A 26,528-nucleotide genomic window follows, 5' to 3' on the forward strand; every position below is an offset into this window, starting at 1 on the left:
TCCTTTTACTTTTTAATTTTTGTTTCATAAATTCAAACTTCCTTCAAGATAGCCCTGGAGCCTGAAAGGGCCATTGCGCCTCTTGCCGTATTAGGGAAGCTCTTTGCACCATTTTGTGTAAGGGAAGTGTTGTGTTCGCTTCCGTCTCGCAAAGCAATGGAGACTGGCTGGTGAATGCTAAGGACTGTAAGTGTACTTTCCTGCATAAAGTGGATTTTCCTCGTAATTTTGAAGTCCATTAATAGCTCAATTAAATTTTCAAATTGAAAAAAAGAAAAAGAAATGTTCAGATCGCTTATCTGGAAAGGTCTCTTCTGGCCTTCCGCATGCTTCATAGCTACGGAAGCAGCTGAGCTATGAATTGTCAAGAGAAAGGAGCACGGGGCGGGTTTCCAGGAGCCCTGGGCGGCTCTGAGCTGCTGCTCCCTGCCCAGCCTGAGCGGCCGCCCCGCGCTGCTTCCTCGGCGCGGGCAGCGGGGGCAGAGCTGACTCACTTGTGTTCAGGGCTCGTTTCCTGTGTCTGCTGATTACCAGTAAAAGATTTAACTCGACTATATAATACTTCTCCAGACTCAGCGTATCTCTGAAGTGGATTGGGGTGCTCCACCACGAATTTAGCACAGCTTCAGAGTGAAGAAACGGTGCTGTTTGTCATTTAAAGGTTACCTTTATCATACCACAGACTACACTTTTTGTGCTCAGGCTGCTGCTCTAGTGCACCGCTTGCTGTTATCGGTTCCTGTTTGATCCAAATTGCTCCCCAAAACACAACAGTAAAGTATTTTAAGAAGATTTTCTCACTGAGTTCTCCAACATAACCTGTCTAAACCAATTGTCTTATGTGAGTGCTTTGGCACCACCTTTTCTTGGCGCAGGACTCCAGGTCCTGTGTTGTGAATGCACATCCACAAGCCCCCGGCAGTGCAAATTCAGTGTCCCCGTTTTCATCGCCCCCCGCATCGCGTGTCCCTCTCGCTGCATCTCGCTTCTCTCCAGCGACCTCAAAATGCAGAACATACCATACACTTCTCAGCTTTACTTTGAAAGGCATATCTAGAAATGAATCATGTAATCCGTTTTCTTAACACAAGATCAATATTAATCTTGTATATATTACTTTTAGTTAGGATTTATTTGCTGTGTTATATAAAACTGAACCTGGAAATCTTTCTTTACCTTTTGTTGTAAAGACAGAAATTCCACGCCCTTCCTCATCAACAAAGGTACTTTTCTGTCTGCTTTGAAAACTTATTCCTGAACCTTTTGGGGGTATTTTCCCTTCACATACTTTTGAGCACACTTGATTGTGGGGCTCCTAGAACTGCTCGTTTCTGCATTTCTCTGGTATTTGACTCAGTTGGGGAGGAAAGCGTGAAGAAATGTGTCTTTGTGACGCGGAGAAGACCTCCCTAGGATTGCACAGTCATCTTGATTGAACAAAAAAGGCAAGCTGCGGTTTTTTGAACCGATCAACCTGGATTGTGTTTCTTCACCCAGTTTGCAAAAAAATTCCATTTATGGCTGCTCTGAGTCTCTTGACTTTTTGCCAGCTTGGCTTTATTTCCCTGCGGCTGCACATCTTAGCCGTGGAACTCGCTCAGATTCTCTCTCCGCATCCAGAGCCTGTAATTTCCTCTGCCTTCTCCCCTCTGTGGTTCTTGGCAGCGGGAGCGTCGCAGCATTCCAGCGCGTCCGCGAGCCCCGGGCTTGTGCCGTCCGCATCCAGAGCAGCACCCAGCAAACAAAACACAGCACAGCTTCGCTTGAATCGAGCAGCGCTGTTCAAGGAAAGCGCCTTCTCTCCTATGTTGCACTCACAAGTGACGCTGCAGCGTTCCACAGCGTTCCTTCTCTCTGCAGAAGTTGGGGCTGTTTTGCCTGTACACATAAAATCAAGCTCCCTTTAGACCAGTTTGATTTGTAAGCCTGTTGGGATAAGGTGACTTTCCCTGTGTTTAAATAGCGAGTAGCTGGAAGGGATGCGAACTTCCGAGCGGGGCCTCTCTGCGTTGCTATAAATATAGCTAATAATTATCAGGAAGTCTTTGAATCAGATGCTAAAACTTCATGAAAATAGGTCAGGAAAAGTTTTATGGATGCTATGAAAAAAAAGCGGATTCCTGAGTCCTGATAAAAAAATGTTATCCAATGGCCTAACACTCCATAATTTTATCCTATATAACTTTTTCTAAGCCACGGGCTTGTGGTCCAAAACTCAAAAAATATTGTTGTGTTTGTAAAAGATATTAAAAAATGCAGCTGTTTCTTAGAGGGTGAAAGGGTTTTGTCTCAACGCGAGGCAGCTCTGGTGGGTTTTGCTCCGTGTCCCCGGTTCTGCGCCCTGGGCGGGAGGTCCCGGGCAGGCCGGGCTCAGGGCCCTGTCACTGTCACACAGGAACCTTCTTCTGAGAAAAAAACCCTCAGATCTGACCTGAGATTGCAGACGTTGAAGGGAAATGGGTCCCGTTAGCACAGCCGGGACGGCAGCCAAGCCGGTGACCTACAAACGAGGCCTCGGTGCCGCCGCTCGCCCGGCCGGGCTGTTCTCCCCACGGCTCCTGTGTTTGAGCACAAGCTGCGATTTTGTTTCCTGCTTAAGTGTCTTCACTGTCTAACCTCCGCAGTCTAGCACACTTTGGTGAGAAGGGTTTCCTTCCTTTAAGTTGTTTTAAATTTCTTCTTTCTGAAGCCTTTAGAAGATAACGCTATAAATAACTTTGGAGTTGAAAGCGTAGCTTTTTTTTCTTCAATCTGAGTTTCTTAGACAAATATGTATTCAAAGACAAAATAGCTGGCAAGAGAGATGGAAAAAGTTGCACGTTTAAACATAACAGCTCGTTAAAGCGCGTGTAGGTGAAGCGGCGCGGGGCAGGTGGTGGGGGGAAGGCGCCGGTCCCTGGGCTGGCGCTCACCGGCCGCTCTGGAGGTGCCGTTTGGTTCCTGCCAGTCGCGGTTTGTCCCCTTGTGCAACTGCCGCTGGGAAAGGACACCCAGGGAGTCACTCGTGCGCTCCTCCTACCTGTGTGAAAGATACAGATCAGGTTTGATTGGGAAGTGTCGCTGTTGCTTGCTGTGGAAGTCACAAGGCTTCTCTCCAACTTCATCTTCCCTTTGCACTTTAAGCGTAGCTTAATTTTGTTTTTATTGTCCCTTTCAGTTAACAAAGATGAGAGGCATTTGAAACACCCTGCAAGAACAGTTCCCTATCAGGTTCCCTGTCAGAATAACGGCTTGTTCGATGCGTTGTTGCAACTGCTTTTACTTTTGAAAAAAACAAGGGAAATCAGAAATATGTAAGAGTGCTTTGCTGTGCAATTTTTGCATGTGTTTAAAAAGTTGAATTTTGAAAATGGTGTCTGTAAGTGCTGCACATCACTGTTGGCCGGTTGGGAGGACAGGTTCGCAGCTGTGCCAGCAAAACCTGGCCCTTGCTGAACCGCCGTTCTGGTTCGCCATTGCTGGAGCATCTGAGTAAAACGCGTGTGTGTAACTTCATGAATCGAGCCCAACATTTCTAGTTTTTAGTTCTGGTGCCACCACTTGTCCTCATTTCCAAAGGAGGTCAGGAAGGTCCTATTTTAAAAGGGCACTCCAGCCTAGAAGGAGGTTTTCAGTTGCTCGGTAGCTTTTGCAAGTTTGTTAAAGCCATAGTTGAGTGTTTTAAAAGAACTGATAACCTCCTGTGTTCTGGGATGGCAATACTGAGGATCATCCAAGTGCTGAAACTTGCAAGGCATCATCTTTCAGGGCTGAATTTACCACGAACAGATTCCTTCTGTATCAAAGGAAGTTACGTATCCTATTTTAAGTTTCATTGTCTCTTGGGCTCCTTAGTAGCTGAGATTGATTTTTGTTGATAGGTAGTTACTGTACCCATTGCTTGGCCACTGCAATGCTGTACGTGTCTGAAAGAGAAAAGAGTTGGAATGAAAGTACATAAAAGCAGCAGCAGGGCTTTCCTGTGTGTCAGGAGGGCGAACACATTGAACTGACCGGAGGAGTTGGGTCCACATAAAGAATCACTTTATGATTCACTATGTGTTTTCTTTTCTAGATGTCAGGTACCATCCTTTCAGCAGCAGGAATATCCTGCTGAGGGATGGGTTCTGAGATGTTGAAATTCCCAGTGAAACAAATGTTTATGATCTTTTCTTCCCTTAGGAGTCTCAACAGTCCAGTTTTGGCACTGGAGAACAGAGTAAGTATATTCAACTTCCTGTAATATGTTTAATGTTTTTCTTGTGACTCTTAGCATGTCATGTATTTAGAGATGAGGCTTTCCAGACTCTCACAGGATGGAGCCGAAGTGAGGATTTCTGTTCTTTCTCAAGTTGTAACGTATGAAGCAATTGGCTGATTTGCATTTCTTGTTGAGGTCTAGAAAGTTAAACCTGAGTTCCCGGGGTTGTTACGACCTTCTAGGAATAAACAATAATGGAGTTTTAGTTTGTCACGTTTTCTAATTCTTGAAAAAAATCCCTCCTTGGTTGATCTAATTAAAAAGAGCTGAATACAATAATACAGCTCCCTGCCTGGGGATATATCAGAAACCAAATAGCGCTTATGGGTCTATTTCAATAGAAAAAGCACATTGCAGTTTCACTGCTCATTTTCACTTTGTCTTTTTAAAAAATAAGAACTAACTCTCATATAGTAACATGCTTAGTAATAGCCTTGAATTCCTTGTCCAGAATGCATTTTCAGATTTTAGACAAAAGCAGCTTTGATTTCTCTTTAATTGTATCATTGTTTTGAATATTACTGAAATTAAGAATTCAGCACGAGTGACGTACCAAGTAAAATTGAACTAGATTGGTGCTGTTACCTTCCAGAAGTCTCTCCACTCCCTCCTGGAGTGATTAACCAGATTAAATAGGGAAAGAAAAATGGTTCATTCCTAGATATTCACAAGCAGCTTAATTTAAACACCTGACAGAGTAGGAAATTAAGGAAACAAATTAAAACTTAATTCCATCATGCTAAACCATAGTCTTATGCTACAGGAGCCACTGATCCTCAGGTGTGTAACTAGAGAGGCAAACCAGTCAGAACACACAACCAGGTGTGAACTCCGGTTTGAATGTTCTGGGAAACTTTTCCCAGGCTCAGTTCTGGTTTCTGTTGAACTGCGCTTAGAGACTAGCCGGGATTAAACCCCCCAAAGCAGATTGTGTCAGGAGGTATTCCTGTAGCACAGATTGTTTTCTGGATTTCATTTCTGGATCTCAGATTGCTCACGCACTCAAAAGCCAAGTGGGGATGCTGAAACGAATCAGAACCTGATGAGCTCGTTTGGATCCTGTTTCCTGCATGTAGAAAGCAATAGCTTAGTCTTGATAGGAGCAAAACAGTTTTTCAAACCGTTAATACCAAACTGAGTCTGTATTAGTTTAGACATCAATAACTTATATCATTTTCTAGATTTTCTTGATGAAGTTATTTGCTGTATTTAGCATTTTGTGTCTCAGCCCCTCACTGTTTCTGCCTATAGGAGGCTGGTCCAGGCTGGTTGATCCGGGGCCCTACACTTGTGGCAACACTGACATGACTTGTTTTGCTGTCTGAGTTTTCAACTGTGCCTTTGTTTTTTCTTCTAGAACGGTATAATCCTTCATCAAAAACATCCAATGGCCATCAGTCCAAAGCGTAAGTGGCTGTTGATAAAATGTTTCTCAAACCATAGCTAAAGAGATATAGAAAATAGCTATTTCTTTTAGCAGAATGTGTCAGTTCTTGCACAGACACTTGAGCATCGTTCTCATTTCCACTGGTTACGCACACAGACCCAACATTTCGCTTTGGCAATCTTGCAATCGGACTCAAAAGTAAAAAGCAACTGGAATATTGTAGATGGCTGTAGTCCGCCTTTCACATACCTAAAAGCCAATTATATCCCGTTAAAAGATTGTTTCCAAACCAAATAAAGGTTTACCAGCTGATTGTGTGTAATGAAAGTGGTTGTAGATTCTGAAAACTTGTCATTCTAAGTGAACATTTGTGGTGGTGCAATCACAAAGTGCATGAATTATGAAGATTAAAAAGCGCGTGACCTTTGGGGAGGAAATAGCCCCAAAAGAACCCCCCTCAGTTATTCTAGACTTACAGTCAGTTTCCCAGACCCACGGAGGTGTGAGGAGATGCTCATACGCAGCCAGTGTGACACGCGGGTTTGTCCCAGCGGTGCAGAGCACCGAGCGCTGCGCTCTGCCCAGGGCTGGAGGGCGAGACGGCCCAGGACAAGAGGAGCACTGGGCACGTGTTGGACTGGGTGCGCAGGAGGGAAGCTCAGATGAGGTTCACTAAAAAAAGGAGGATAGAAAAATACTTCAGGAACTAGATCCTAGGGGCTGGCGGTTCTCTCCAGCTTGTCGGTAGAACAGCTGCACTGTGGAACTCAACTGCTAAACATGTAATCCTTTCTCATTTTCTCTCTCCAGATGCGAATCGAACCAGACAGAGTAAGACATTTTATTTTTGTAATCAAAGTTGTTTCTCCATCAGCACAAAGTCCCTGTACCTTGCTATATGTTTTCAGTGCATTCAGATACTTCTAGAATTGTGAAATAGTGTGTTTCTATGACTACCGTAAATAATTATGGCTTTGAATAAGAATAAAATAATTACGGCTTAGAAAAGTTGGGCTGTTGCCACAGGGCAGGAAACAGCCACTAGTGGTAACTTTCTAGAGTCTATTTAAATCAGTATTCTTGGCCATTTATAAAGAGTTGAGCATACACAAGTGAGCTCCTCCTGCTTTCGTAAATGGTGTCACGTTTCCTTTCTAAATTTAACAGAATGGACTAAGGAGTCCAAGTGCTAGAACCTTATTCTCTAAAGAGTGACTTAACTTACCGTTCTTAAACATTACACGTTAGAACGGTATCCTTTGGGTTTCACCCCCGCAGCCCGCTTTGTGGTGTGAACAATAGCATGGTGAAATATAGCAGAATGCTTTGAAAGTAATTAAAGTACATGGAAAAACTTGTCTCACTTTCTTCCTTTTATTTAGTATGTTGAAAGATGACTTAAAACTCAGCAGTAGCGAAGACAGCGATGGCGAGCAGGTACGTTCATTAAATCCAAGTTTTGGCAAAACATAACGAACGCGTTCGCGGTTCAGCACTTCAGCCACGTTCAATGTCCCAACAGCAAACTCAGCGGCTTAAGAGGAGATTTATGATTAAAAAATGAAAATCAAATGGAATCTCTTTGGAGCAACTTCTGGAAAATGACCTGTTTTGTGAAAACCGTGCACTTTGTTTGTTTTAGTGATTTCAAAAGGGCTTTCTCAGAACAGAGAATGGCGATGGTGCACTTCAAAACACACGTCACGTCCTGCTGGTGGTAGAACCCTTCGTGTTCTGCCGCTCCTGAGGAGCACATGGTGTGAATGTCTGTGCGGTAGTAACTTGGGACTGTGTTTGGGATGATAAAGGATTCCGTATCTGTAACAGGGAGTATAGCAGCACCTCAATTTTTATCAAAAAGCCTCTTTTTTCCTCTTTGTCAGTATTAACTTTCTGTGAGAAATGCTATTTAGCATGCTACGTTAAAAAAGCATGCAGGGTGTGTGGCACCCCGCAGTAATCCGCTCTCCTGGTTTTGTCCATCCACCCTCCTCTGTTCTTTCTTCTCTTCCTGATCCCAGTCCCAGTACTTGATTTTCTTCATGTGGGAAACTTGGAGATACCACTTCTGGTTGGTGACCTGGTGCTCCGGGTGCCTCAGGAATAGCACTGTAGGGTCTGAATTGTCTGATTCACAAAGATGGAAACGTGGGATTAGCGAGCGGTGAAAATAGGAACTGAGATCTGTAGGCGATATGTGGGACTCTGAGATAATAGATTTGTGATGAAAGCTTGGAGAAAGATAACTTTTTCTGCTTAAGGGAAATGTGGCCGAATTTAAACTACTGCAAGTACTGAACTAAGATGCTATTCAGGCTAAAGAATTTTTAAAACGTAAAGGCTTTAAATCAATGCTTTGCAACTTAATTGCATATAAAGTAACTTCTAGAAGCTTCACGCTGTCTTTGTGCCTTGCAGGACTGCGACAAGACGGTGCCGCGGAGCACACCCGGCAGGTGGGCATCGCCGCGGCCGGGGCGCGCGGGGCTCGCTCTCACTGCTGAAAGTCACCTTGGTCTTTTGGCCTGTGTTAAAGCAAAAGGGAATTAGAATTTAATCAGTGATTATAATAGCGATGTCCTGCAAATGACACTAACTGCTTTGGGAAGGGGGAGAAAACAAAGGCTGCTGTTTGTTGCCTTGGTGAACTGTGTTCAGTTATGTTGAATTTTCTAGTAAATGTCAATTAAAATGTTACATTTTATCGTCTCTACTGAAAGGGCTTTTAGGATGTATTTGCACCTAGAAAAGTGTTTGCTTATTTTTCCTCATTTTTGCTTTCAGTAATTCTGAACCTTCACAACATAACAGCGAAGGAGCCGATAATTCAAGGGACGACTCGAGCAGCCACAGCGGGTCTGAAAGCAGCTCAGGATCTGACTCTGAGAGCGAAAGCAGTTCCAGTGACAGCGAAGCTAATGAACCGTCCCAGAGCGCATCCCCCGAGGTGGGATTTCTCATGTGTTTGGGCTGTCTGCAGTAGCTTGGCATGAATCCTGGGTTTTCAAAGCAGAAAGGATCAATAGGTTCTCAAACTGTTAAAAAAACCCCAAACCAAACGGTCTGTGGGGTCATTTTGAAGATGGACAATTCTGCTGAAGTACCTGTCATTGGACATGTAACAGTCTCTATATAAACACGAGTTTGGTGTTTGAATTTGAGGTGAGTTTTGCCAGCAGTTCTCTGTCGGAGAGCAGAAGGCAAATATGGTAACAGTGCCTTAAAAAGTGCCGGCTCTTAGTCTGGAAAGCCGTGGCAGCAAATATCGCCTGGTGATAAAACAGCTGCTCCAACTGAAGGAAGATGAGAGCTGCTCTTTGTACCTGTGTGCACCACCCTGCCTTTCACTGTTATTTACTGCAGGTTTGGGGTGTGCCTCTTGCGTTGGTACCCAGCGTAATGCAGCTGTCCCACGGAAAATATGGAAATGTGAAATATTTTATCTAATGCTGGGGTTTTTTTATCTGTTTTTAGCCAGAGCCACCGCCAACAAACAAATGGCAACTGGATAACTGGTTGAACAAAGTGAATTCCCATAAAGTGTCACCAGCCTCTTCCGTGGACAGCAATATCCCGTCCTCCCAAGGCTACAAGAAAGAGGGCCGGGATCAGGGGCCGGGGAGCGGGTACGCTGATCAGAGCGGCTCCAAGGATTTGACCTCTTCTACGCCGGGGCGGGATTCGAAACCCACCCAGAAGGGCTCGGAGAGCGGTCGCGGGAGGCAGAAATCACCTGCCCAGAGCGACAGCTCCACGCAGAGGAGGACGGTGGGTAAAAAGCAGCCCAAGAAGGTGGAAAAGACGTCGGTTGAAGAGCCAAGAGGAGGTCTTAAAATAGAAAGTGAAACCCCAGTAGACATGGCAACAAATATACCCTCAAACAGGCATAAGGCGGCCACAAAAGGCTCCAGGAAACCCAATATAAAGAAAGAGCCCAAATCTTCCCCTCGGCCTACAACGGAGAAAAAGAAATACAAGGCTTCAAGCAAATCTGCCCAGAAATCCAGGGAATTCATAGAAACAGATACCTCATCCTCTGACTCAGATGAAAATGAGAGCCTGCCTCCCTCATCACAAACACCCAAATACTCTGAGAGCAATAGGACTCCTGTTAAATCTTCCATGGAGGAGGATGACAGCTTTTTTCGGCAAAGAATGTTCTCTCCTATGGAAGAGAAAGAGCTGCTGTCGCCACTCAGTGATCCCGATGAAAGGTACCCACTTATTGTGAAGATTGACCTGAGCCTCTTATCACGAATACCAGGGAAGCCTTACAAGGATGCTGACGCACCCAAAGCGGAAAAGAAAACGGTGCCGGAGAAGCACGTGAGAGAATCCCAGAAACAGGCGTCTGACAAGAGCTCTACAAAAGGCAAAAGGAAACATAAGCAGGTGATAATTCTGTAGAGAGAGATTTCCCTGTTCTCTCAGCCCCGTGGTGATGGCTGCTGGTGTCAGGTGTGCAGCCCAGCAGCCCCGTCACTCCCCATTGCACTGACTGAGCGGTTTGGGAGATGACTTTAGCTATTTTTGTAGCTATTTCTGGCCAAAAAGGGCAGTTTTCAGCTGGGTCAGCCCCTTGAAGCACTGAATCGTGCAATATTGTGTATCACCAGGACAAGGGCTGGGGCAGAAATGGGCCTGGGGCACAGCAGCAGAACACATAGCTGAGGGTGCTGCTGGACCAGGCACAGAGGGGTCTCTCCATAATATTTAATCTTTTCCAAAAAAGCATTTTATCTTTTCAACTATAAATAAAAAGCAGGAATGCCTAGAGGGAGTAAAATGGACAGGAATCGATGGGGGAGATAAATAGAAATAATTACCCTGGATGGGGGATGGTAAGAAGCAGTCAGTGGTGTAATTTTAAACTGCTTTTAGGACCCTCAGAACGTGGACAGTCAATACAAAGAGCAGACCTGTACCCCTCAGGTGGGCTGAGCGATCCACTGAGCTCTTTCACATTGCTGGTTTCCGTGAAGTCCCGCTTCAGGGATTCACAGATTGCCGTGCTGCTCCGGATTTCATTCTGATAATGTCATTTTGACAGGGGTTTGGCAGTGGTTGTAAGACTTGGTTGACAGGTGGAGTCAAAGGATTATGTGATAGCACTTAGAGAGTCGTTTGACTCTCCAGAAGAGAGAGAGAACTTCAGTTAAACCAGTTTTCCTACTGAGCAACCTGAGTAAACTTGATCACTTACTGAAATGAGTATCAGGTAGGAGCTTTGACATGTAACTGCAAACAGAGGGTTCTGCTGTGCTCTTCCTAACTAAGATTCCTTCCTATTTTACCTGGATAAGAAAATGAAGTGAGAAACTATGAGCTTTTCTTGTAAAATGGGAATAACTCTGAGCAGTACAGTGATTAATTATTTTTGCACGCGTTTACTGTATAATTCCTAATCTTGGTGGGGATGCACTCACATGCTGTTTCTTTGAGCAGTTTCAGTACATGTTTGTACTACTTTTACGCCTTTCAGTACATGTTTGGAGTTACAGCATTACAGATCTGTGCTCTTACATCTGAACCAGAAGGCTTTGGTAAGACCAACGAAACGTGGGCTTGATCCCAGCAAGTAGCCTGGTGTTAATTGGTTTGGATCCTCAGATGACTCGGGTGCTTTTTGGGGCGCGCCAGGGAAGATAAAAGCCTGTTCGAGGCAACCGAAGCAAACCCACCCGTGCCCCCACCCCTCCGCTTTTTAGGTTTGGACACAGCTGTCACCGCTGGATTTCTATGCAGTATTTGCTGCTCTGGTTCCTCGATCATAAGGCTCAGGGCTGCAGCACCCCTGGAACAGAACCAAAACCGTTGGGTTTTAATCTGGGTTGTGTTACCAGGTGACTTGTTCTGTGAGGGCACATGTTCCATTTGATTCACTGTGATACCTCCAAGGCTTGCTGAAGGCATCTTAGAAATCTGCTTTCAAAATCCTTTAGGATTAAATTGATATAAAAATCTAGTCTTCAGCATCTCTGAGCTTACTTCAATAGACTGCGAGGCTTTTACCACTTTCCTGGCATTGGTAAGACAGCTCTGTCAGGCTTCCCAGCGTCAAATCTGTCTCCTGATCTCTTATTGAAGCCTGTGAAAGATATTTCTGGTATGTCACGGTGATAATATGTTCATGCTAAAATGAACGATCTAGCTGCTACTTCTTTTATGCAGGTTGGTAATATAGAAACCAGACTTCGTTTTTCGTTATGTTCTGATACCAGGGTCTGCTCAAATATCTGATACGGACTAGATGCTGTAGGGCATGTTTCTATGGTCTGTACGTATGATATTCTGTACACTGCAAAACACCTGCTAAATGAGGCGTATTTATGTGAAACGTTGCCCCTCTTAGTGCCACTGGATGTGTGGACATTTGCCTGGATGTATTTCTTGTTTGCTTTATGCAGAATGAGGATGAAAGCAGAGCCAGTGAAAGCAAGAAGACGAAACTGGAAGAAAAAGCTCCATCAGGACACAAGACTTCGAGCAGCAGGGAGTGAGTATCCGGCCGGGTGTTGATGCTGGAGGCTCGGGGCGATGGAGCAGGAGACGGGAGCCCATCCGCTCCCTCTCCTCCTTCTCCCAACAAAGTGTCTCCTCATTATTAATCCCTGGGGAAAATGTCATTGCTTTCTTACCCTTCAGAAAACTTACTTCCGAGTTTCTTCTAGTAGTTGGGGGAAATTAATTCCCATAACCAACAGTGTTGGCCAAGGATGGTTGTTTTACTGAACAGAGGGTAACCCCTCCTGCAAAGGGCTGCTGTGTTATGGAGTATATGCTGCCTGGTTTGGCTTTTTCTCCAATGCACAGTGGGTTTGGTTCTGGTTTAGAAATCAGCTGTGCATCTGGCTTTTTGATCTTGCTCAATCTGTGCTTTTGAATTAGCCCAGTCTGGCAATTCTCTGTTTATCAAGTTTCTAAACTGAGAATAAATTCCTTACCTGGTGTTGTTTGGGAAGCTGATGGCATTGAGATCTGGATCCATGGATTTAGCCTCACGTCTGTGTAACAGATTAGTGAAAGAAATGTGGGAGTGACCCAAAAGCGAAGTAATACAGAGTTAGCAAATCAATAACATTGATTCTTTTACTTGTTTGTTATTTCTGGAATTTTCCATGCTTTTTTCAATAGCTGTTGGGCTTTCATTTGATTGATTTCTTGGTCAGTGTTAATCCACAGAAAAGAGTCAGAGTCTTTTTCTGCTGCCTTTTGAAACTGCTATTTCAGATGAAGCAACTGGAAACTGGTGTAATTATGTTATGGAAATTATTTCTCTGCAGTAATTTCCAAATTACAAATGTGTGAGACGCTGCAGCACATCAGATCCTTGAAATCTTGTTTGCCCGTTCTGAATCAGTGTCTTACTGTTTGTTAGGAAACAGATGTGGAACAAACAGATGAATTTCTATCTCGATTATACTTTTTTACCCATTATTTCTGCATTTATCTGAAGGGCATTTAATTAAGTGAAAATATATGGTTTTATAAAAAGAATGTGTAAAAGTAATTATGGTAGGAAGTCCAGGGCAGGGTGCGCTGACGGGCTGCACTTTTCCAGTGTCCTGGGCTCCAGACCGCGGTGCGCACGGTGTGTTCTGGCGCGGTCGCGCTGCCGGGCGTGCGGCAGCCAGCGTGGTGCTGGCTCTGCCGTGGGCTCCTGGCACTGCCAGCGCTGAGGCTGTTTGCTTAAGGCCTCCTGTAGGGATGTGTTTTGATGGTTAGAACTTGCCTGCTGGGTGTTCAGGTCAGAACAGATAAAACGGTGAAAACGAGTTCAGTCTGGCTTTGTAGAAACCTGCTCATCAAGATGATTGTTCCCTTTCTTTCCCTTCATAGCTAGTTTGCTGAGTGTCACAATAAAAATATTGATTGATTTATTTATTTATTTTAAGGTTTTGTTTAAAATTACGAAGTTTTGTGATGTGGGATGTTTTATTTGTTTGTTTTTGTGATGTTTGTTTTTTAAGGCAAAAAAAAGAAACTTGTATGTGTTGGTTTTGTCCAGGTCTTCAAAGCCCAGCGCTGGTAAAGAGAAGGACTTGCTGCCGTCGCCCGCCGCCCCAGCCCTGCAGAAGGACCCCAAGCAGGACCACGGCTCTCGGAAGAGGACGGTCAGCCAGTCCTCGGCGCTCAAGTCCAGCAGCGCCCTGGGCAAGGAGAGCGGCAGCAAGAGCAGCTCGTCCAAGCAGAAGAAGACGGAGGGAAAGGGCCCCGGCAGCGCCAAGGACGCCAAGGTAACGGGCTCGTCTGTCCGTGCCTCAGCCTGTTCCTCTGCTGTGCGGTTCGACATACTCAATGTGGTCTAAACAATCCTTGGCGGTTCAAGTTGAGATGTCATTAGTTTCAGGGATGCGTTGTTTCACGTCGCAGTGCTGACGTACCTCGGAATTCAGTAAGTTAGAAAATAACTTAGGAGAGATTGTTCCATACTAATGCTTATTCCTACCAAATTTTTGTGTTAATTAGTGAAATGTGTTTAGTTATCTTTTGATTGCTGGCGATGGTTATTTATTGTTTAATTTGTTAATAAGAAGTATCACTAGAGAGCTGTTAATACAGCAATAACTGGAACTTAACAGCTGCTAAGTGAGGTTACTCTTATTGGAACAGATGCAGGTCTTGCCTTGAATTGTAAGGAGAGCGGGAGCTCGGTCCCTGCTCAGTGCTGGGATGTGAAGCTGCAGCTCTCATTGTATGACTGGGGGACTCGAGACAGATTATTTGGACTCCCACTCAGGAATATACAGCGCTAGCCGTGGTTGGAGTGGAGAAAACACGGTTATAAAGATGGTGCAGAAAATATTCCTCAAGAGGTTTAGGTTCGGAAGCTATTTAGATGGTGGAATTTGAAAGTATTGCAGGAAGATGGTACTCAGGTCACTAAATCGTAACAAGCTTTTTCATCAGTAAATAAATGTGTGTTACTGGACGGAAAGGAGCCTGTGGGGACATCTGAGAGTGCACCGTTGAATACCTGTGATAAGCAGTTTGGATTGTCCGGCCAGTTGTTGAGCACAGTGTGTTTAACTGGGAGGGATCCCAGTTTGTCTGGGCCGTCGCAGCTGGTGCTGCTGGAGCCGCCGTGTGTGTCCCCAGCGGCTCTGCGGCAAAGCCCCGAAGCCTCCATGGAGTTTAAGCAACTGCTAAACCTCAGTACTTGGATTTGCAGTCTCTGAAGAGCTTAGAAACAAGGCCTAAAACTGTTCAGGAGAGAGAATTGATTTGGGGAGGAGTAAAGCAGCACACAGACGTTAGCAATGGCAGATTAGCAATGGCAGAAGGTACCGTAGTCATCAGGGTGGAGCTGGTGCTCATCTGAGCGGGGACACGGGCTGTTCTTGGGGTGCTGGTGCCGTGGAGTTTGGAAGCCTGTCCGAGTTGTGTGTCAGTGGCTGCGTCAGACGCCTCCAGGAGCTGTAGATGGTGAATTTACCACCCAGGCTGAGGCTTTGCCCTCTCTGTTCAGCAGCGTGAGGTGTCCCTGTGCCAGCTGTTAATTTGTGAGATGTTTATCGTTTTATAGTTCAGATACGCTTGGTCATGCCTTTCTTAAAGTAATATTATACATGCCCGTCCTGCATTGCATTGCTTGTTATGCTGTTGTTTCTGCGTTACAACAGTAGATAGTACATTGCTGTGCAAATCTGGTTCCTTCCAACTCCAAGATCCTTCTGCTTAGCAATAATCTGGTAAATGCAGGTTATGAAATACATCTACATAGATGGCCTTTGGTCATGATAAATCAAGAGAGTGTGAAATCCTGCGAAGCTGGGGAGTAGTTTTATGCTGTTTAGCTACTAAGAACAGACTAACTTATGACTCTCGGAATGTTTCTGGTGTCCATTCGTTAGCCTGAAGTGTCATTTTGAGCCATGTGTAATTTCGGGGAGCAGGGGCAGTGTGTTGTGAAGACAGCTGACTTTTCTCCCTGAAGGCGATACTTATCCTTCCAAAAATGTATTTTATTTTCCCAAGGCAAAGACATTGAGCAGAGTGCATTGTTGAGACAAATGGGAAATCATCAAAATATTCATCACCTCTTTGTTAAAGTGGAAAAACAGACCTGAGAAGCAGTGACATGGAGATTGAGGGAGGGGTTTCCTGGAGCCAGGAGTGTCTGGAAAGCCTGGGCTGCATTTCTGCCTCTAATGGGATCTGCTGTGTTAGTGAGGAGCTTGATTACAGCCTCTGGGTCGTGCTCTGTGCCAGCAGTGGGTGCAGGCCCCATGGAGCCAGTGTTGCTGTCTGTGGTGAACGGCAGCTACAGCAGCTGCAAAACTGACCTTAGTGCATATCATGCATGGAATGATGAGAGAAATTAATACAAGAAAGGCTTTTCTAGAAGACAGCATTGACCTAACCGTGCTTTCAACTTATTATTTGGCATCAATTTTCCTTTCAGGAAAAGATTCTGAACAATTCATCTAACTGCCCTCCTGCTCAGTCTACGGAAAGTTCCAAGTCAAGAAGAGCGAAACTTGTTTTTGATGACAGGTGAGGAGAGCGGAAGGCGCCTTTCCCTTTGCGGGCGGTGGGAGCACAGGCAGCTCCGTGCCGAGAGGAGTCCTGGTTTGGCTGCCCGGAGGATGTTAAACGCCGGGCACGCGGAGCCGCTCGTTGTTCCTGCAGTGATGTGCGCGGCTGCTCTCGGTGGATGGCGCGGCCCTGCAGCCGCGTCCTGCGCTGTGCGATCCCGCGAGCAGGAGACTGTGCACAGCTCGGGGTCTTGTGGTGTAAATGCTGCTGGGTCCTTTTCAGCTTCCCGGCCCTGCTGCTGCCTGGTCTGTTCTGAGCAGAGCCCATGTCCCCGCACTCAGGCGTTGTGCTCATTGGGAGCGGGGAGGAGGCTTTAGGTTTTGAAATTCCGGCTCCACAAGAGCGGGATTGGGCTTTAGTCCTGGGGGGTCAAAGGAAACACCTGGAAAAGAAAGTAAATATTTCAGCATCTTGTGCAGACTTTGGGTTTCACTTCTACCAATTTTTTTACTAATCATACTACTTAACTAACAGCTTTTTAAACAGTTTTATCATTGGACAACAGTAAGAAGCTAAAGTCATAAAAGGAAATGCAATATGGGTGGGGCTGCGTCCATTCAGTTGTGTTCTCTGTTGCAGGACTTACTCAGCTGATCATTATTTACAAGAAGCAAAGAAGTTAAAACATAATGCAGATGCATTGGTGAGTAAATCTCCAACCCTTTCCCAGAGTTTGCACGTTACACTGGGGTTTGGTTCCTGCTTTCGCCTTTTTGCTGCCCTGCTCTCCCGGGGCTTGCTTGTATTAGATCGGTGCAAGAGGAACTGCGGTTTTGTGTATTGTTGAAATTTGCTGTTTGATATTGGGATACGTTCTGAAATAAATGCGGTTATTTTATACAGCATTCGAATGTGCTTTTCTCACTTTGTTTTTTTTTTTTTCTACTGATTATTCCTTGCCATTTATTTTACATTTATTGGCAGAAATGTATCGATTGTAACGATTCCTATTTTGATTAATAAAGATGTTTTTGAGCCTAGTTACGATGATTTTAAATTCACAGTCCAAAACCGCCATTACATTTGCACCAACCTAACGCATCCTGTCTGGGTTTTGTCATTGAAACGGTTTCTCACTGTCCCCAGTCCGACAGGTTTGAGAAGGCCGTGTACTACCTGGACGCTGTCGTGTCCTTCATCGAGTGTGGGAATGCATTGGAGAAAAACGCTCAGGAATCCAAGTCCCCGTTCCCTATGTATTCAGAAACTGTGGAATTAATCAAGTAAGCATTGCAAAGCATATACAAAAGTCAAGTGGGTGGGAAAGAGGCAAAGAAGAGCTGCTAGATTTACTAATGTTTTGCCACCAACTTTTGAGATCTCTGACCATTCTCCCATAAAACTGGACCACTTACCAGTTTGTTCCAGTTGCTGGGGCTTAAAGTGTTTTCTTGAGGGTTGAGATCCTTTCTGCTGAAGCTCTTCAGGTCTCTCTACAACACAAAGCACGAGAAGCAAATGATTCCAGTTGCTACCTAGTCAGCGTTTTGTTCAGGGTCTGAGAGAGGCTCCTGAAATGGTGAAGACAGTTGAAACTAGAAATGCAAAGAACGCCAGTGTTTGGTTATTGCTAATGCTACCGTAATCTTTATTTTGTTGTTTACTTGATGTCTTTGTTTGCAGATACACTATGAAACTGAAGAATTACTTGGCACCGGATGCTACGGCTGCAGATAAAAGGCTGGCAGTGCTTTGGTATGTGCATTCTGACCTTAATACAGTGCACTGAAGTGTTTCATCTACATAAAATGCTGTATTACGCTGAGTTTTTAGGCGTTTCTGAACCAAATCTGAGAGTTTCTCACTTGGCTGTACACAGAGCTTAATGCTGTGTCTGATTAGTGTTGCTGGGGCAGAGGGTCAGTGACAATGAGGGCCAAGTGTTTGAAGTACTGAGGAGGAGCAGGAAGGATGGGGGTCCTTCCTGTGCTCTCACCCAGTACTACGTCTAGATTTGAACTGGCTGTGAAGAGTCGGCACGGGCCCCCTCAGTTACCGAAATGGCTGCAGGAGGTGCAGAGAACCAGAACCAGTGCGTGTCAGTGGAAATGGAAGAGGTGGCCGCGGCAGAACGGGTTGGGCTCAGAATGTCCTGACCCGAGCGCAGAATAATGAAACCCTTGTGTAGCAGTTACTTAGTCTTGTCTCCTAAGCTCAGAACTAATTGTATCAGCAAAATCGCAAAAAAATACAGTTTCACCTTAAGGCACAGAGAGCTGTTCTTATTTCCCTGAGAATTTAAAGGTGGTTCTGGGTTTTTTTGGTTGAGTTATAACTTGAGAGCTGCCTTGGCTGAGTCGGCAGAGGAAGCTTTGGGAACACAGCTGCTGGGTTTGTAACTTCACTGAGTCCGTACTGGGCTGTAACTGTAAATGCTTTGTTGTTCTGCCTTTGCTCAGTCTCCGGTGCCAGTCTCTGCTATACCTACGGCTTTTCAAGCTGAAAAAGGAAAGTGCATTGAAATATTCTAAAACTCTGACCGAACATCTGAAGGTAATTGCATCTGTATTTTCTTTGAATGTTGAAACCTAATCAAATTAAAGCTCTTCATCACTTCAAATCCCTCAATCCAGCTTTCAGACTGCTGCATGTGAACTTGGAATACACCCTATATGTTGCTAAAATAATCCCTTCATTGATGTCTTAGTCATGGGTAAAAAAGGGTGTTTTCCCAAATTTGAATTTACTTTGATATTATTCAGAAATGTGGTTATCGCTTAAACAGAAAACTACAAAACTTAGTTTGTTCAAAGATAACCAATTAAATAACCAGATAATGCGTAACTGGTTAAAGTAGAAACATAAATCAGGTGACAAATTTCTTTTTCCCCAAACAGAATTCCTATAATAATTCTCAAGCACCATCACCTGGTATGGGAAGGTGAGTAGTAAAAGCTGTTACCTGTATTTCTTGTGGCTGTTTTGTACCTGTGTGGGGGGTGCTCAGTGCGGCTTTGCACTCTGCGGTGTTGGGGTGATTGTTCTGAGGGTGCGGATTTGCCATGGTTCTCTGTGTCCGTTTTGGATAGGAGATTTGAAGGCTGCTGCTCTGCAGAGCATGTCAGCACGAAAAAGGGTCATCATGTCACTGACACACAAGTCACTTAGTGAGTTTTGGTGGTTTATTTAGTGCTTTCTCCATGCAGACGATAGCTTTGCTAATGCTGCAAGCCCAGGTGCTTACAAGTACTTTCGGGTTGTCTGTCGCGTAGTGTAGCAATTCAATTCTGTTCTGTAAGACCTCCCAGGGGGCCTTTGGGAGGTGACCCTGTGAGGCTGAGAGCAGTGCAGATTTGCATCATGTTATCTGAAAGTGTAAATCATGGCACTGTAGTTCCCTTGCAGTTGTAATGTTTTCATTATTCTTTAAGGTTTGGTTAATTTAAACAATGAATTTAAGACTACCGAATTAAGAGGCAATGAGGTTTGGTAATTACGTTTTGTACGTGAAGCTAAAATATATAAAAGGTGGAGGTTCCTCAGCAGTTGTGTTTTGTTTTAGGGCAAATCCTGACTTCTTGATGTGTAACGTGGGAGAGCTTTAGCATCTCACACCCGAGATGTGGGGAGAGAGCTCTCTGAGGGCGTCTCACAGCATCACATGCCTAAAGTACATCTATCTATATATATATGTATATCTAGATGCATTTTCCAATGTGGTGTTTCTCTTTGCGGCGCAGCAAGCCCGTGGGTATGCCGTCTCCAGTCTCTCCAAAGCTGTCTCCAGGGAATTCAGGAAATTACTCTTCCGGGGCAGCCAACCCTTCAGGGAGCGGGTCCTCGGTGACGATCCCGCAGAGGATCCATCAGATGGCAGCCAGCTACGTCCAGGTCACCTCCAACTTCCTCTATGCCACTGAAATTTGGGACCAAGCCGAGCAGCTGTCTAAAGAACAGAAAGGTAAGAGCTGGCATAGGTGGGTGATAACGTCAGAGGTACCGACTGTACTGAAACGCTCACGGGCTTTGAGTTTTGGAGCTGTGCTTTGTGGTGCGCGCGATGCTCAACCGGGTCCTCTGTGGAAGTAAGATGGAAAGTTAAACCTCTGATTCCAGCCAAGTTTTCCCACAGTTTAACCATACTCTAATTTTCCTTATCAACCAGTCTTCTGCAAAAGAGTAGAGAAGTTGCTTAGAAAGGACATTTTACTTTATTCTTCCATCATTGAGCCTCTTTCGTTTCTCCTGTCTTAATGCAAAAGGTTCATGCTGAAGGGATGGGGTAGGGTGTGCTGTTTCCCGCGCAGCAGCCCATGTGAAGGAGTACGTGCAGGTTAACTGGTGTTTCTGTTGTTTTAGAGTTCTTTGCTGAACTGGATAAAGTGATGGGCCCTCTGATATTTAATTCGAGCATCATGACAGACCTGGTGCGTTACACCCGTCAGGGGCTGCACTGGTTGCGCCTGGATGCCAAGTGATATTCGGGACTGAAGAAACGGCAAACGGAACATGTTTCTCTCGCTGCCTCTGATCGATCTCCACAACACTGTGTCGTGTCAATAAGGAAGACTGCCATAACACATCGTCCGGGACACTACGAGCAAGGAACCACGTCTCCCGCCCTCATTCGTGGTTTGTGTTTTAACCCCTAAGCGTCTGGTCAATGGACTCCTTCAGTATTCCCGTTTTTAAGTTATTTAAATATTTTAAAAGTTGCTACACTTAAAGGTGTGGATTTGCTGATCTATCATGGATAGACCATTGGAATTCCAGTCATAATACAGAAATAGTCAGTTTAAATCCTATTTATTTTAAATATTTTAATTTTAATTTTGAAAAGCCCAGTTTGGGGCAGTTTTTAGCTATTTCTTCCCTAAATTTACCCTTTTGAGTACTTAGCGAAAATTAAACATAGACACTTTATTGAAGTACCTTGTGAGCTTTGTTACTCTGTAATGTCTTGTGGTGGTAGAGCCTGTAAAAGGAAGTAGAGTTGGTAGGTTCTAACCGTAGGGACACCATACTTTCCATGCCTAATGCCTATGAGTCGACTAATAAATGACAACTACAGATTTATTATTGCAGAATTTGTACTAAATAGAAAAGTTCCAGATATTCTTCTACGTATTAAGATGTTTCATTTAAATGAATTATAAAGAAATTTATATGGAAAAGTATTTAGCTGGATCTGACTTGGATTGTTTTCAAGGCAGTTTCAAACCATCGATTAACACTATAATAATCACAAAACATTACAGTAATTTGCATTTAATGTAATATCGAAGTAATGGTGTAGGAACGACGTTTGGTCTGCTGGGTGCGACGCGTACAGGAAAGGCTTCTGAAACCGACAATCTTGGGCTTTTTTGTATCTCTTCATTTAAAATACGTCTCGTTTCCTTGCTTGTCATTTCTTGACACTTAGCGAATCGGTTAAAAAAACCAACAGTAGTGAAATTCCTACCAAACCGTCATTTGCATCATTTCCATTGACTGAGAAGGCAGGAATCCGGAGCAGAAGCCGCGGTCGGTGTTTTCCCCCAAGGGGCCGGTGGGTGTCGGACACTACGGGCTGACGGTGCAGCCAGCGCAGGGACGTGCTCTGCTTCGATGCAGAATGAATGGAACACTTGGATTTACCCCATGAAGGGTCCTGTTTGTATTTTACGGAGCGTAATATTCACTTGTGAGGGAGCGAGCGGGTGCCAGGGGGATGTTTGCTGGAGCTGCGGGTGGCTGCTCCCACGCCGTGCAAACCAAAGTACCTTTCCATGCGAGGTGCTTGTGCGAGTCAGAGGTCTGAACCGCTTCTGCCGTCGGTATTGCTGAGTGCCCCTACCACGTCTGCTGTGCCTTATGCCTTACTTTTAGATGAAGATTTTCTGAACTGTTTACAAGATGTTTTACAGCAGGACCAGGTATACTGTATGCAGTGGTCTTCTGCAGTACTTTGGTAAAATTCCATTTCCTTTGTAAAAGTCCCGGCGCCTGTCCCGCAAACTGCCTCCTCCTTGCGGTGGTCTCCTTTCCAAGAGTCAAACTCGGAATCCTCTGGAGTGAGATTGTGGAATGCTGCTTTGTTACTCTCCCATTTAACTCTTTCTTCTGTACCAGATATGAACGTGCATGTTCAGGAAAATTATTGCACTAAATTTTTGTGTAGTTGTAGTTAAGTGCCAAAATCACGGCAACCTCGAGAGAAGGAATAGAATTCTACGCTACTTAGTACTGCAGTATGTCCTATGGGCTTTAAGAGTTTAGAAGTTTTGCAAATTAATAACCTACTACAAGGTAGCTGCATATTCGTAGAGCTTCCTTTGCGTTCCAGCGTGTTTTGTACTTCCAGAAAAGCTTTGCTACGTCCGAATTCGTCCATGGGTAACAGACCTGCGGCTCCTCCCGGGAGAGCTGAATTTACCCGCAGGTCTGTTGGAGCGTCCTTTCCATTGAATCACTGTGCGAGCTCACGTTTCTGTTGGTGTTTGCTGTTTGAGACAGAACTCTGTACCCTCCAGCTCCGGTTAACGGGACACTGTCGACTATTTTTCCTTTAATACTCTAAAGTGCCTAGCACACTTTTGACGCTATATAAGAAAAACCTTCTTGGAAGTTGCGTTCGTAGTTATGTTTGTGTAGTGCTGCGCTGGCCCCAGGGCCGGTCTTTGGCTTGCTCCGCCGTGCACAGTTACCATTCCTCTTGGCAGGAATGCTCTCATCTCTGGGAATTTTTTTTCCTTAACTAGAGTCCCACAAATACCTTTTGGTGTCACGCTAAATCGGTCTCTTAAAAATGTATCGCTTATCCCTAGATCAGTGCATCTTATACAATTTGTCTTCAAACGACCGGAAGACTTTGTACCTGGTGTCAAAGTGGCCCCGAGCTGTCGGGTCCCAGCGGAGCGGTTCCCTCTGCAGTCACAGATCCTCTCGGTGCTGGCCCAGCTCTGTCTGTCTGTCTGTCTGGAGATGCGCGGTGGGCTTGTCAGTCAAGGAAACGCCTTACGCCTCTGGGGCTGTTTCAGACAGGTACATTTAAACTTCGCAATTCTTCAAGCGCATCTTAATTTGGGGTTTACCGTTGTTTCCAAGAGAAAAAGTGATGTACTTTTGTCAGATCTCGTAGATTAAAAAAGAGCAAAAACCAAACCAAAACCACAACTGCGTACTGGGCTGGAATCCCTGTGCCACAGCGCGGGTGAAGGGCTGGACGTGCCCTCGCACCCGGCGCCGCAGCCCTGGAAATTGTGTCACTGTGGTTCCAATGTGCTGGTGACTAACGAGGAGGGAGCCCCTGACTCCCGTTTCCTCCAGGATTCCCTAGACAATTGTGTATTAAATACATATCAAGGCTGTAATTTTAATTCCCTCGCTGAATGCGGTCCCAGTTGGCGAATCTTAAAAACGGCTGAATCAGACTAGGCTTGCTCAGAGATCGATACGCTGTGAGTTTGCTGACACATTGCAGGTTCCTGGGTGATAAGGTACAACTGTCTGTAATTATAAACCAACCTTTAGGAGACCAGAGTAAAACAGCCCGAGACTTTTCTTTTGATTTGAAACTCTCAGCCATAAAGCAGAGCGGACGGATAGCTCTGCTTGGCTTTTGATGGCAGTATGCAATTTGTATTGTATGTGTCTTTTAATATATATGTATATATCTATGAACTCCGTCTGTCCAAAGTATATGTTATACTTGTTTTTAGATAATGGTGCAACTGACTATATTGATATATTATTTATTGAGTGCTGAATCACCATCTTATTGGTGACGAATCTTGCATATTATACAGGAGTGCAATGTATATTCCTTTAGATTGCTGAGGCTTGATTGCTGTGATAACAAAAAAAATGCCCCGAAATGTATTTATGAATGGCCCCAACATACAGAGAGTCCGTACTTTATGGAAATAATGTAGCTCTTGCCTGGGGCAAGTAAAATAAAGCCGTAGGCAGATAATTATGTAGCTTGCCAAAATGGCAAACTACTGGAAAGAGAGAGACTACCTTTGCTGTATTTAATATTGCATTTGCCTGACAGGTGTTTGCTGTCACTGCAGTGTTTGTACTAAGGCAGACACAAGAGGGCCTGAGCAAGTCGAGTTTGAATTGCCCATTGGGGAGTGAACACCTTCCAAATTCTTAGATTTCTGACAAATACTTTGGTCGGGGTTTAAATGACTCCACCTGGTGAACGGGTGTTACAGAAGGCGCTGTGTTTCCAAGGAACGCGGCGCATTCCGCGCCTCGACCATCCAACGGGGAGCCAGAGCTTCCGCCAGCCAAATCACACACACCCAGACCCGTCCTGGGAGACGCGTTTCCCCGGGTAGGAAAGTTCCGTGAACTCGAGCAATCAGGGAATCGTGATGCGCGTCCAGCTCCGTGACTTTCCGAGGACTCGGTCCCCGCACCGCGGTGCCGTTTGCGACCAGCGGCGCCGGCGGTTCCGCTCGGCCGCTCCGTGGTGTCTGTGCCCGCGTCCTGCTGACGTTGTGCCGACTTTCCCTCGGTGCGCCCTGCGGAGCAGGTGGAGATGCTGGGTCACACTCAGAACTCGCCCGCGGTATCTTGACGTAAACGCTTCACTTCTTTTCATTTCAGTGGGCGCTCAGCGGCAGCGTGTCGGTTCCTGGGGTGACTGGTTGGGATGCAGCTGTCCCTGTCCTCGGTTTTATACCCACCCCGACAGCTGGTGTGGGTTGTGCTCACCCCAGTGGTTTGTGCTCACCCCAGTGGTTTGTGCTCAGCGCCCCTGGGTTGTGCTCACGCCCGTGGGTTGTGCTCACGCCCGTGGGTTGTGCTCACGCCCGTGGGTTGTGCTCACGCCCGTGGGTTGTGCACACACTTGTGGGTTGTGCTCGCGCCCGTGGTTGTGCACAACGTCCCCAACCCTCACGGACCAGGCGCGACTCTTGCAAGCACAGTTCCTGACATTTGTATCTGGTCCCCCTTTTAAATTGTTTTAAGAAATTTTGTATATGGAGGATAAAGTGCTTATATATTTATTAAAAATCCTTTATCTTATTTGAAATTATTATTTGGTGCAGAAGGGTTTTTCTTTTGGGGGGGAGGTAACTTTTAACCTGTCACTTATAAACGAAGCCCTTATTAGTCAAACAGAAGGTACTGTTAGTAACTAATGGGATGTCTCTGTTTCATGCTTTGTACATGACGAGTCCATGTGTTACATTTTGTTTCTATCAATATATTTAGGCATCTGTCGTCAACCAAAACCTAAAATACCACAAAACTCCCCTGTGATTTTATTTGTTGCAATACATTTGAAATTTCAAAGGGTACTTTGGGGCTCAAAATTAGGATTTCTAAGTCAGTATGTGCATTTCACGTAATAAAGCTGTTAATGGTGAGCAAAGTATTATATACTAACTAGATTTTTTTCCACATCTGTATAGTATATTCTATGTATTTTGTGGTATTGAGATTATAGAAAGTTTAGTGTCTGAAACATGCGTTTAATGTGTATTTTTAAACAAATTTATGGCAATTAAAATATTTGGAGAAAAGGGTATCACATTTCAATTTGTAAAGATCTTTTTAACTACTGTGTCATTAAAATGCTTTGTACAATGCGAAACTGTAACTGGAGAAACTAAGTTTAATAAATATCAAATAGATTTTCTGTATTAAACTTCAAAGGCCTGTGCGTGTGTCTGTTGTGTGGCCGTTCGTGCAGCGTCAGGCAGGTGTTTTCAGTCCTGGTGTGTGTGACCAAGGTAAATAGTGCCTGTGTCCCAGACTTGAGATTTGTCCACCCCACAGCGCCTTTGTGAACATACAAATGGATTTCAATCAACGTTTTTAAATAGTAGACGCTCCAGTGGCTCAAGTCAGTTGAGGACATTGAAGTAAATTTGTTTAGAAGTAATTAAAATGAATGCTTTTTGTTGCAGTTATCACCGGCTGCATTTGGGGTGTTGCAGATGCTGTCAGCGTTACCGGTTTGTTTGCTCCCTCTTTCTAACAGCCCGTTACCTGGCGCTGGTCAGAGCTCGGCCGGTGGGACCGCGGTGGGACCGGAGCGATTCCCCCGTCGGGTACGAGGATGAACGCCTGACGTCCAGTTTGAAGTAAGTGCGGACGCCCGGTGTGCGCTCGCCACGCGCCCCGCGCGGGACACAAGGAAAACCACGCTGCTTTGCTGAGTTTTAATTTTTAATTCACATCTTAAAAAAAAGTAATTAAATATTACAACAACAACAAAAAAAAGCAACAAAAAATAAACACAAAACCCAAAACAAACGTGGGATGCAGAGTCCTTTTATTGAGCTTGGCCAGAGTGGTGTCCTGAAGCGTGTGCAGCCGTGGGGACGCAACGCTCTCGAGCTCTTTGAGGTCCTTTCAGCAGTTCATGTGACAGATGTTAAATGTATTTATTGCTCGATTTGCTGTTCTGGCTTTGAA

General features: G+C 45.0%; 1 protein-coding gene across 1 annotated transcript in view; it reads left to right on the forward strand.

The window, feature by feature from the left end:
• Positions 1-25,727, forward strand: part of AFF4 (ALF transcription elongation factor 4) — a 44,244-nt gene extending 18,517 nt beyond the window's left edge. Inside the window, exons 6-22 of the mRNA XM_080352922.1 lie at positions 4,162-4,198; positions 5,598-5,646; positions 6,438-6,458; positions 7,010-7,064; positions 8,046-8,083; positions 8,412-8,574; positions 9,102-10,019; positions 12,035-12,123; positions 13,636-13,864; positions 16,033-16,124; positions 16,746-16,809; positions 17,253-17,389; positions 17,790-17,861; positions 18,566-18,659; positions 19,004-19,047; positions 19,847-20,067; positions 20,466-25,727. Coding sequence (XP_080209048.1) covers positions 4,162-4,198; positions 5,598-5,646; positions 6,438-6,458; positions 7,010-7,064; positions 8,046-8,083; positions 8,412-8,574; positions 9,102-10,019; positions 12,035-12,123; positions 13,636-13,864; positions 16,033-16,124; positions 16,746-16,809; positions 17,253-17,389; positions 17,790-17,861; positions 18,566-18,659; positions 19,004-19,047; positions 19,847-20,067; positions 20,466-20,584 — 2,442 coding nt within the window. The 3' untranslated portion in view covers positions 20,585-25,727. The remainder of the gene's footprint in view (positions 1-4,161; positions 4,199-5,597; positions 5,647-6,437; positions 6,459-7,009; positions 7,065-8,045; positions 8,084-8,411; positions 8,575-9,101; positions 10,020-12,034; positions 12,124-13,635; positions 13,865-16,032; positions 16,125-16,745; positions 16,810-17,252; positions 17,390-17,789; positions 17,862-18,565; positions 18,660-19,003; positions 19,048-19,846; positions 20,068-20,465) is intronic.
• The last annotated feature ends 801 nt before the right edge of the window (positions 25,728-26,528 follow it).

The sequence above is a fragment of the Nesoenas mayeri genome (genome assembly GCF_963082525.1).
Source record: "Nesoenas mayeri genome assembly, chromosome: 14".
NCBI lineage: Eukaryota > Metazoa > Chordata > Aves > Columbiformes > Columbidae > Nesoenas > Nesoenas mayeri.